The 11,476-nt window shown below is 50.2% G+C and overlaps 1 protein-coding gene across 1 annotated transcript; it reads right to left on the reverse strand.

Moving 5' to 3' along the window:
* Positions 1 to 299: 299 nt before the first annotated feature.
* LOC124669508 (malonyl-coenzyme:anthocyanin 5-O-glucoside-6'''-O-malonyltransferase-like) lies at positions 300 to 1,729 on the reverse strand. The gene has a single exon (XM_047206118.1). The coding sequence runs from the start codon at positions 1,711 to 1,713 to the stop codon at positions 355 to 357; it is 1,359 nt and encodes a 452-aa protein (XP_047062074.1). The 5' UTR covers positions 1,714 to 1,729; the 3' UTR covers positions 300 to 354.
* Between the last annotated feature and the right edge of the window lie 9,747 nt (positions 1,730 to 11,476).

An 11,476-nucleotide genomic window follows, 5' to 3' on the forward strand; every position in this document is an offset into this window, starting at 1 on the left:
ATGGAAAGATTTAAGCTGTTGATTACTTGATTGGACTGTACCTCACCGGTGAGGAGGCGCCCCAACCACTAGTAGTCATCAAAAGAGAGTGCAAGTATTCAGATAGATGTTAGTTTCTGACAGACAGATCACAGATGTTATTTATGCTAACAAAACGAAAATGTTGGTAAGTGACTGACAAGACGGATGAAGAGAGAAACAGTTGGCCCTCAAAACGAAAATTCAGACGGAGTTTGACGACGAAATGGGAGCACCAGGGCGGCGAAAGCAAGCCCGCACGCCGGCGCGTGCGCGAGGTCGACATCACACACAGTTTGGCCATACATAATCACAGCAGCAACACGATGCCAGAATTCAGACGCTCTTGCCGCTGAGGCGGACGATGTCGCGGAAGCAAGAAGCGAAGGCTTCCATGGCGTCAGGCGGGAGCACGACCCCGACCTCGACGCCGCCCTCGCCGTAGGGACCCTCCGCAAGCGACACCGTCCCGGGCGTCTTCTCGATGGACACCATCTCCACCCGGCACGGCCTGCCCCACCCGAAGTCTGTGCCCTCGTACACGCCATGCCTCGGCGACCCGCCCACCGACATGGGCCGCTCCGGCAGCACCGACATCACCTTCCCCAGCCACCCCTCCGCGCCCTCCAGCACGCCACGCTCCATCTCCCTGATCGCCGACCCGATGGCCGCCGCCGCAGCCGCCACGCCGCCGTCGCCGTTCGTGAGTTCCGACGTGGCGGCCTCCACGAAGCATGGGCGCAGGCAGTTACCGAAGTACTCGGCGGGGAGCGGCGGCGACAGCCTCGACCGGCACTCGGCGGAGAACAGCATGTGGCTGCGCGCCGCGCCGTCCACGCCCACGGCACGGCTCCTCAGGAGGCACACCCACGCCAGCGCCGACGCCGCCACGAACGACGTCGGGCGCGGCCGCGTTCCTGCAGGTTCTGACGCCGCGTCCTTGATCCCGTCGATCTGGTCGCGCGTCAGCGGGAAGGACGCGATCACCGGTGCCGGCATCTCCGTTTCCTGCGCGGGCGGCGGCGGCGGCGGCGGGGGTGGGCCGGACGCGAGCACCCTCATCCCGGCGAGCGTCTTGCCGAGCAGGTCGTCGGGGTCGGTGACTAGGGAGCGGTCGAGCACCGGCGCGGGCGGCACGTCAGCACCATCGAGGCCGCCGAGGCGGCACGCGGCGGCCCAGGTCCTGACGAAGAGCGTGGCGGAGGCGTCGTCGCAGGCGGCGTGGTGCACGGACACGCCCAGGCAGAGGCCACGGCCGGGGAACACGGTGGCCTGCACGGCCGCGACCTCGAACGCCCCGTCCTCCCGCGGCGGGGGCAAGCCCGGCACGAGAGCGCGCATCTTGCGCACGTCCCGGGGCCCGGTGGCGACGAGTTGGTCGAAGTCGTCCTCGTCCGGGGAAGACTCGGCGAGGACGAGGGCGAGCGCGTCGCCGTGGGCGTAGGCGAAGCGGTGGCCTGCGGCGAGGCTGAGGGTGCCGGCGAGCGGGAAGAAGCGGCGGAGCGCGTGCGGGAGGGAGGAGGCGAGGAGCGGGAGGGCGGAGCGCGGGTCGGGGTGGCGGTAGAAGAAGAGGCGCTCGACGGGGCCGGTGAAGAGCCAGGCGGCGTCGAAGAAGGTGATGGGGAGTTCCGCGGCGGAGGGGGTCGGCGGCGCCGGCGCCACGCGGATCCGCTCCAGCACGCGCACTTCCGCCATGGATTTAGTTTGGAATGGATGCTCGCTCGCTCGCTTTGCTTGCTCGAGCTCTGCTCACCAACCACTGCCACTATGCTCTGCTGAGCAGCTTGATCCAGTTGCCACTGGGTGGGTGTAGGGTTGACTGACAGGTGGGGTACGTTTGGCAAAAAGCAGCTCCAGGTTAGTCAATTGGGCACTGATGGTGATGATGATGTAGTATTCCACTTGATTTGTCAAGAAACCACATCAATTTCAGGTCTGTTTGTTTGGGCAGCAGCTTTTGAAAAGCAGCTGTAGCTGGTGAGCTGTAGAGAAGCAGCTGTGAGAAGCAGAGATTTGATGTTTGGCACGACTGCTGTTGATGGCTGCTGTTGCTGATATAAAAGATGAAATGTCTGAAATGACCCTAAAGTCTGAAGAAGTTGTATAAATGTTGATTTGACACGAATTAGCTACTTCTGATTGTTTATAACATTATTGTTATGCTTAAGGGTTGATTTTGACGTGTTTATATTAAATACTAGTATGAAACATCACATATATTCAAAGATGATAGGAGAGTGTCATGACATTTATATTACTTCACTGTAACGCAGATCAAAACATCGCATCAATTTTGTGCATCCATGTTCATGGGTTCATCACCTCAAAAAATCACAAAGAAAAGAGGGGGACGGGTCTCATCTTGGCGCTGGCCGTGGGAACTACAACAAGGAGCAAGGAGGCAGAGGTGGTTTCTGGAGAAGAACGGGAGGGGTCGGAGCATACTCGCTGGAGAAGAAGAAACGGCAAGGTCGTCGGAGTAGTACTCGCCGGAGAAGCACAAGGGAATGGCGAGGCGGCGGCGCATGTGTCCGGCGGCTGACGGGGACGAGCTCGTCGGCGCCGGAGAAGAGCGCAGCAGGGCGGCCGAGATGGTCGGCATCGAAGAAACGGTGAGGCGCCGGCGCTCAAGGAGATCCTGCCGCCGGCGGTCAGAGATGAGATCGGCCCGTGGATACCCGGCCGAATCGGCGACGACGCGAGCTCTATTAGGCCGGGAACAGCGCGGGGGAGAAGGCCTTGGACGGCGGCGGCCAAGAAGGACGGCGGGGAGGGCGTCGGCGGTCAGTGGCGGCGGGGGGCGACGGGGGACGGCGACGGCTAACCCTAGCACTATGTCGTTGCACAGACGGAAGAAAAGAATGAGAGAAGGAAACCGGGCGGGCCGGGTGAGGGGTGGCAGTTTTTTTGTAAATAGCCCAAAGTAAAGAGGGCATTTCTGTCCGCTGCCTCTCGGGAAGCAGCGAAAGCTGGGGAAAGCACCCCTCGACCAGCTTTCAGTTTGGCTCGCTCGCGCAGTTCATTTTGCCAAAGCGCTTTTCAACATCGCTTTTCTATTTCGTGCCGTTTGTTTGGGCTTCCGCTTTTGAACCCTAAAAGCAGAAGCAGAAGCCCAAACAAACAGAGCCTATATATGTGGGGCTTTTAAACATTAGTAAAACCATATGAGAAGCTTATTGAGTTACTGGTCCTAGGTTATGCAGTTTGTTCCACCTCTACTTCAATGTATCTGCTCGTTGTCTGGCATCGTCCTTATTCGACGAAATTTCAGGCAGCATATATATTCTTATTCTATAGTTCAAGCTCATCATCAACCGAAATAGTTCAGCGTCTGTTGAATTTAGTTAGGTTGTTTGTTGTTCTGTCAGAATTCTACTGAAGCGGTAAGCAACTGGCTGCATCTAGCGCTTCTTGGTTCAGCCCTCTCTGCGTGATGTACTGGGTGTATGTATGGAACGCCGTGGAGTTTGAACTGGAGTGTCGTCCAAATTGATGTACATGGGAATACTGCAACTCTTCGTTCTTTGTTCAATCAAATAGCCCATTCTGTTTTTCTGAGGTTTATCTGGCATCTAGTCCTGAGTTGTGTTAAGATCTTTGCTTATCTGCACAAAGAAAATATTTGCTGTTCTACTTGTCTGCATGTTTTAGAACAGCCAGCTCAACGATGTGTTGTTTCTATGGGTCAAATTCAATTACAAAGTTGGTGATTAGTAAAGGCTATATACTGCATTATTCTTGCCAGGGTTGAGGTTGAAGAAGAAGAATTCCTGACAGAGAAAGAGTGTATTATTCTTGTCAGGGTTGAAGAGAAGAATTCCTAACAGAGAAAGAGAAGGTTTCATCAAAGAATCGGAAATAAGATAGGTTATAACATAAACATGACGACCAAATCATTGGTTATATGTACTGCCCATGCATGGCAAATTCTACAGATTAAGCACACGCATGCAGGTTAAAACAAACCACGGCAAAGACCTGTTAATTACTAGGGGTAGAAGGTACAGAGACATGTTGTAGACAGCACACCGTTGAGAGATGAATGGGATAAGTTCAGAAGGAAATAAAGCAGTCCATGGATACGAGGGGCATGTTGAGGTTATCTACAAACTCTCCACCACGGCACCACCACCGCTGCTTTTCATCATTCCACCATAATCCTCTAATCAACATTTTTTTGGAGCAACCGACAGAAGCTGTGCCTTTTCATTAAGAAGAGGAAATTTGGTCGGTTTATAAGGGAAACTGGCCGAAAACCGATACAAACGCAACACCGTATCCGGTTTATAAGGGAAACCAGACATGAGAAAACCAAACACGGCACAGTTTTTCTGGGAAACTGGCGAAAACCCGCACACCTGGCCACACGACCTGGATAAACCAGGTCTGGAGTGCCGCCGAATGGCACCAGCACGACGGCAACAGCGAGCGCCACGACTGCCCGGTCCACGTCCCTGCAAAGGAAGTCCGAAAGAGACGACTAGGCCTTTCAAGCTTCGAGGGGTGAGGCAGGCCGCAAGGCAAGCCAGCGGCACTCGCGCACCGACGGAACACGAAAACGTCGACCCAAGCAGTAGCCAAGGCATTGCCGAAGGTGGCTCCCAAACATTCCGAAAAATGACGCCTCCAAGGAGGTGACGACGTCCAAAGACGCCGCCGTCATTCAATCCAGTGCAACAGGATTTGGGTTTTCACCCCGGAATGATGGGCGGAGGTGTGTGAGGACTCCACGACAACGCCTCCAAGGAGGAAAACGACGCCCTCGATGATTCCAAAGCCTACGAGATTATATCTCGTTGTTGATGTAGTCGATCGTCCAGTGCTGCAATCCGGTAGCACTTCCGTACTCGGTCGTGCATACGGTGTCGATGAAGCCCGTTCTCTTCCCGTTCCAGCGGACAACGGAGGTGTGGTAGATCCCCTCGGAATCCCAGCAGCACGACAGCGTGGTGGTGGTGGTGGAGAAAAGTTGCAGGGCTTCGCCAAGCCGGTACATCACTATGGAGGAGAGAGGGGGCGGCCAGAGCTAGGTCTGATGGGGTGTGATACGTCTCGAACGGATCTATAATTTCTTATGTTCCATGCTAGTTTTATGACAATATCTACATGTTTTATATGCACTTTATATCATATTATGACATTTATTGGACTAACCTATTAACAAGATGCCACAGTACCAGTTTCTGTTTATTATGTCTGTTTATTGCAGAAAAGGCCCAAAAACCAAAGTGCTCGGAAAAATCCAGAAAAATCACGAAATTCTATTTCGCCGGAAGACTCACGGAGCCGGAAGAGCCGGGCCGAGGAGGCCCAGGGCCTCCTCCCCATCAGCCGGCGCGGCCAGGAGGGGGGCCGCCCCACCCTATGGTGTGGGCCCCTCGGGACTCCACCGACGCTGCCCTTTCGCCTATATAATCCCTCGCGACGTGAAAACCCTCAATCAATCAATCATACTCCAGAAAGACTCCAGGGGCGCCACCGCCATCGCGAAACTCCGTTTCGGGGGACAGAAGTCTCTGTTCCGGCACGCCGCCGGGACGGGGAATCGCCCCCGGAGTCATCTCCATCGACACCACCGCCATCTTCATCGCCGTTGCTGTCTCCCATGATGAGGAGGGAGTAGTTCTCCCCGAGGCTAAGGGCTCTACCGGTAGCTATGTGGTTCATCTCTCTCTCCCATGGTGTGATCTTTATGTGATCATGAGCTTTGTATCACTATTAATCTATGTGCTACTCTAGTGATGTTATTGAAGTAGTCTATTCCTCCTTCATGATGTAAAGTTGACAGTGTGTGCATCATGTAGTACTTGGTGTAGGTTATGATTGTAATCTCTTGTAGATTATGAAGTTGACTATTACTATGATAGTATTGAAGTGATCTATTCCCCCTTTCATAGCTATTGTTGACAGTGTGTATGCTATGTTAGTACCCGGTCTAAATTGCAACGGTATTGTCTTGGATTATGATTTGATGAGGATATCCCTATGAGTGGTGTTTGTCAAGTACTTGATGAATGATACGTCTCCAACGTATCTATAATTTCTGATGTTCCATGCTTGTTTTATGACAATACCTACATGTTTTGCTCACACTTTATAATGTTTTTATGCATTTTCCGGAACTAACCTATTAACAAGATGCCGAAGTGCCGGTTCTCGTTTTCTGCTGTTTTTGGTTCCAGAAAGACTGTTCGGGCAATATTCTCGGAATTCGACGAAACAAAGACCCAGTATCTTATTTTTCCCGGAAGACCCCAGAACACCGAAGGAGAGTCGGAGGCGGGCCAGGGGGCCACCACACCATAAGGCGGCGCGGGGCCAGGCCTGGCCGTGCCAGCCTATGGTGAGGAGGCCCCAGGCACCTCCCTGCGCCGCCTCTTCGCCTATATGACCTCTTTCGACCTAAAAACGCGATACCAATTGACGAAACTCCAGAAAGACTCCAGGGGCACCGCCGCCATCACGAAACTCCAATTCGGGGGACAGAATCTCTGTTCCGGCACGCCGCCGGGACGGGGAAGTGCCCCCGGAAGCCATCTCCATCGACGCCACCGCCTCCATCATGCTCCGTGAGTAGTTCCCCCATGGACTACGGGTTCTAGCTGTAGCTAGTTGGTTCTCTCTCCCCCATGTACTTCAATACAATGATTTCATGAGCTGCCTTACATGATTGAGATTCATCTGATGTAATCGGTGTTGTGTTTGTTGGGATCCGATGGATTGTTACATTATGATTAGTCTATCTATAAAGTTTGTGAAGTCATTGTTGTTGCAACTTGTTATGCTTAATGCTTGTCACTAGGGCCCGAGTGCCATGATCTCAGATCTGAACATGTTATTGTTTCATGATGATATTCATCGTTTTATGATCTTACCTACAAGTTGTATACACGTATTGTTGTCCGGAACCCGAGGCCCCAAAGTGATAGAAATTGGGACAACCGAAGGGGAAGGCGGTGATATGAGGATCACATGTGTTCACGGAGTGTCAATGCTTTGCTCCGGTGCTCTATTAAAAGGAGTACCTTAATTTCCAGTAGATTACCTAGAGGCCCGGCTGCCACCGGCTGGTAGGACAAAAGATGTTGTACAAGTTTCTTATTGCGAGCACGTATGACTATATATGGAAAACATGCCTACATGATTAATAATCTTGATGTTCTGTCTTAATGCTATTTCAATCCTATCAATTGCCCAACTGTAATTTGTTCTCCCAACACTTGTTATTGGAGAGTTACCACTAGTGAAGATAGCTGGGAACCCCGGTCCATCTCTCATCATCATATAATCGTTCTATATGTCATTGGAAGTAGTATCAACTATTTTCTGGTGCCATTGCCTCTGTGTTACTATTACTGCTGCTGTGTTACTGTTACTACTGCTCTCATATTACTGCTGCTTTCACATCACCCCTGTTACTAGTACTTTTCCAGTGTGCAGTTGAATTGACAACTCAGTTGTTAAGGCTTATAAGTATTCTTTACCTCCCCTTGTGTCGAATCAATAAATTTGGGTTTTACTTCCCTCGAAGACTGTTGCGATCCCCTATACTTGTGGGTTATCAATGAACTTTGAGCGGAGCTTTTGTAGCCACTGCATGATTAGTGATTCCAATAGGAGAGTAATTCAGAGTAGCACAAGTGAAGAGAAGTTATTTATTTATGTGATCATTGTTGAGAGTGTCCACTAGTGAAAGTATGATCCCTAGGCCTTGTTTCTAAGCATTGAAACACCGTTTCCAACAAGTACTGTTACATGTTCGCTTGCTGCCATTTTTATTTCAGATTGCAATTACTACTTACAATCATCCATATTACTTGTATTTCACTATCTCTTCGCCGAACTAGTGCACCTATACATCTGACAAGTGTATTAGGTGTGTTGGGGACACAAGAGACTTCTTGTATCTTAATTGCGGGGTTGCTTGAGAGGGATATCTTTGACCTCTACCTCCCTGAGTTCGATAAACCTTGGGTGATTCACTTAAGGGAAACTTGCTGCTGTTCTACAAACCTCTGCTCTTGGAGGCCCAACACTGTCTACAGGAATAGAAGCGTGCGTAGACATTAGGGTGACCGCCCCTGCCCCTCCCCTCTTTATATTGGGGGGAGGTCGGTTTGGGTGGCCCCCCAAAGCCCCAAAGCCATCTAGGGCCGGCGGCCAAGAGGGGGGGGGAGAACCCAAGTTGATCCCCCCTAGGGTTTTGGGGAAAACCCTAAGGGTGGCCGGCCTGGGCCTTGAGGGGCATGTGCCCCTGGCCCATTAGGATAGGGTGCATCCCCTCGGCCCATGCTAGGCCTCCTAGGGTCGTGGGCCCACTGATGGGACCCTCGGAACCTTCTAGAACCTTCCCGGTCTTTCACCGGAAAAATCCCGAACTTTTCCGAAACCTAGAAATCAACTTTCCTTATATGAATCTTATTCTCCGGACCATTCCGGACCTCCTCGTGATGTCATGGATCCCATCCGAGACTCCAAACAAACTTCGGACTCCATCTCATATTCCGAATCTACTTATGCGACATCGAACCTTAAGCGCGTTACCCTACGGTTCGTGAACTATGCAGACATGGTCGAGACTCCTCTCCGACCAATAACCAATAGCGGGATATGGAGATCCATAATGGCTCCCACACATTCAGCGATAACTTAGTGATCAATTGAACCATTTACATACGATACCGATTCCCTTTGTCACGCGATACTTTACTTGTCCGAGGTTCGATCATCGGTATCTCCATAACTAGTTCAACCTCGTTCCCAACAAGTACTCTTTACTCGTTCTGTGGTATGTCATCTCTTGTGACCTAGTCACATGCTTGCAAGCTAATTAGATGACATTCCACCGAGAGGGCCTAGAGTATATCTATCATTCATCGGGATGGACAAATCCCACTATTGATCCATATGCCTCAACTCATACTTTCCGAATACTTAATCCCATCTTTATAACCACCCATTTACGCAATGGCGTTTGATGTAATCAAAGTACCCTTCCAGTGTAAGTGATTTACATGATCTCATGGTCAAAGGACTAGGTAACTATGTATCGAAAGCTTATAGCAAGTTGAACTTAATGACTTGATCTCATGCTACACCTATTTGGGTGTATGTCCATTATATCATTCACCTAATGACATAACCTTGTTATTAACAACATCCAATGTTCATGATCACGAAACCATGATCATCTATTAATCAACAAGCTAGTTATACAAGAGGCTTACTAGGGACAACTTGTTGTTTACATAACACACATGTATCAATGTTTCGGTTAATACAATTATAGCATGGGATGTAAACATTTATCATGAACACTAAGATATAACAATAACTAATTTATTATTGCCTCTTGGGCATATCTCCAACAGTTACCCCTTGGGGGTCTTCTTCCTCACTTCCCCCCTCCACCATAAACACCATGGGCACCGCCTCCATCATCCCCACCTCTTCCTAGGGCCTTCCCACCACTAGAATCCTCTCAAACTTTACCAAACCATAGATCGGGACATTTGAATCATCTCCACCAAGGGATTTGGTCTCTCTCAAGCCACATTTGGAGATCTTGAGGATTTGGCCCTCAAGCCCTCTCTAGGTGTTCTCTTTGTTCCCTTGAGCAAGGAGGACCATGTCTTCGGGTAAATCCCTCTTCCATTCCCTCTCCTTCTAAGTCCTCCTCACACATTGTATATTTTTTAGGAAAGTTGAGAAAATTTAGTGCTAGGGTTCGGGTTTGTAAGTCATCATGCCATTAGAGTGTCTCACATCACTATGCACATGTTCCACTCTACAATGCTATAGTATATGTTCAAGTTTATGAGTTTTTGCATGATTTTGTCGTTGAATTTCTGGGCAAAACCTAACAAGTCGACAGCACCCGGCCCCAGGCCCGGTCAACCGGCTGTTCAACTGGTCGGTCCGGCGCGTAGCCCGGTCAAACGGATGACAGACCGCCCCGTCCGGTCTCTCGTCCGGCTGGACCGGACCATACGTCGGGTTGCCCATTTCTTCGCACAACTCCGTCAAAACACTTGAATATATGCTATACTCTTTGGCCTTTTTATTTCTGATGACATGCACACTTATCCCACTGCTATCCTTGCTCTATTTTCTCATTCACAGGTGGTTCAAGTAATGATAGTCGTGGTCCTGCTTCCAAGAGAGGTAGGCATGTGAGGCCTCTAGGGTGCCGCACTAGCTCTCGCGTAACCAACAAAACAGCTCAGGGTAGTGTTCGAGGTAGCTCAACTGGGGGTCGAAACAAGTCAGTTGCCAATTGGAAGAAAGATAAACGTGCAGCTGAAGATGATGACCTTATTGAGAGAGTGCCAACGTACAATGTTGGCACAGTACATGTTGGTGCCTAAAGAAGACTTCGAGAGGATAACCCCTATCGATTCGAGGAACGCACTTACACTCATGGAGATAGGTTTTTCTGGACCAACACCCAGCAACATTTGTGGGATGATTACTACAACTCTACAGAGTGCATGAAAAATGGTGTTATTGTGATGCCCAAGGCCATCAACAAGGAAGTTCTTACTATGCATCAAGCCACCAAGTATCGCTTTGTGGTTGATACCTTGCAAAAGATGGGGCTGTTTGATCTCATGTGCTTGACGCCTGGTGATGGAAAAAGTGGTGGGTACTATTGTCCAATCCTCGTGAGGCAATTTCACTGCACTGTGTTCTTTCATGATGACCCCGCTCGCACAATGACTTGGATGACAGGACAAGAAAAGTATACTTGCAACTATCTTGATTTCTGTGAAGCCATGGGGTTTGCTGGTGGCCGTGCTCATGGTTTCAAGATTTACTCTCAGAACAAGTTCACTCATGGGGACATTTCCATCTGCTATCCTCCGGAACCCACAGCCGGTCCTCCCACTATGTCCGGAATGTATTACTCCTATCTTGTGCTTGCCAAGCTATTCTGTGAGAATCTCATCAGCAAGTCCGGAGATACAAGTGAATGCCATGCACACCATCTGAACTTTATGTACTACTGCCGTCCTGAAAATGTGAAGACCATTGATGGCTGTGATCTCTTCTACTGTGAACTGAGGCGCTCTGTTCGCGAAAGGATGACTCCAAGTTATGCTCAGTACATTCAGCTGCTTATCGATAAGGTTGTGCCAGCACCTTACAATAAGAAAGATCAAAGGATCAAGATGGAACCCTTCAAGATGCCTCAACAAGGAGATAAACCAAAAATCCCAGTAATGATGCCTTCTGAGCGCCGGTCCAAGGAAAGGCATGACCCTGCTAGCTCCAGCTACTCTAGGCGCCCCAAGCGTGGTGCCTCACGTTTATTGACTAGCTTGTGGCAGATGTGCAAAAATACCAATGATGTTGCTTGATACGTCTCCGACGTATCGATAATTTCTTATGTTCTATGCCATATTATTGATGATACCTACATGTTTTATGCACACTTTATGTCATATTCGTGCATTTT

Source organism: Lolium rigidum, chromosome 7 (assembly GCF_022539505.1).
Source record: "Lolium rigidum isolate FL_2022 chromosome 7, APGP_CSIRO_Lrig_0.1, whole genome shotgun sequence".
Taxonomy (NCBI): Eukaryota; Viridiplantae; Streptophyta; class Magnoliopsida; order Poales; family Poaceae; genus Lolium; species Lolium rigidum.

Excerpts from the sequence above, each read along its gene's own strand:
- LOC124669508 (XM_047206118.1), bottom strand. The coding sequence starts at position 1,713 with ATGGCGGAAGTGCGCGTGCTGGAGCGGATCCGCGTGGCGCCGGCGCCG.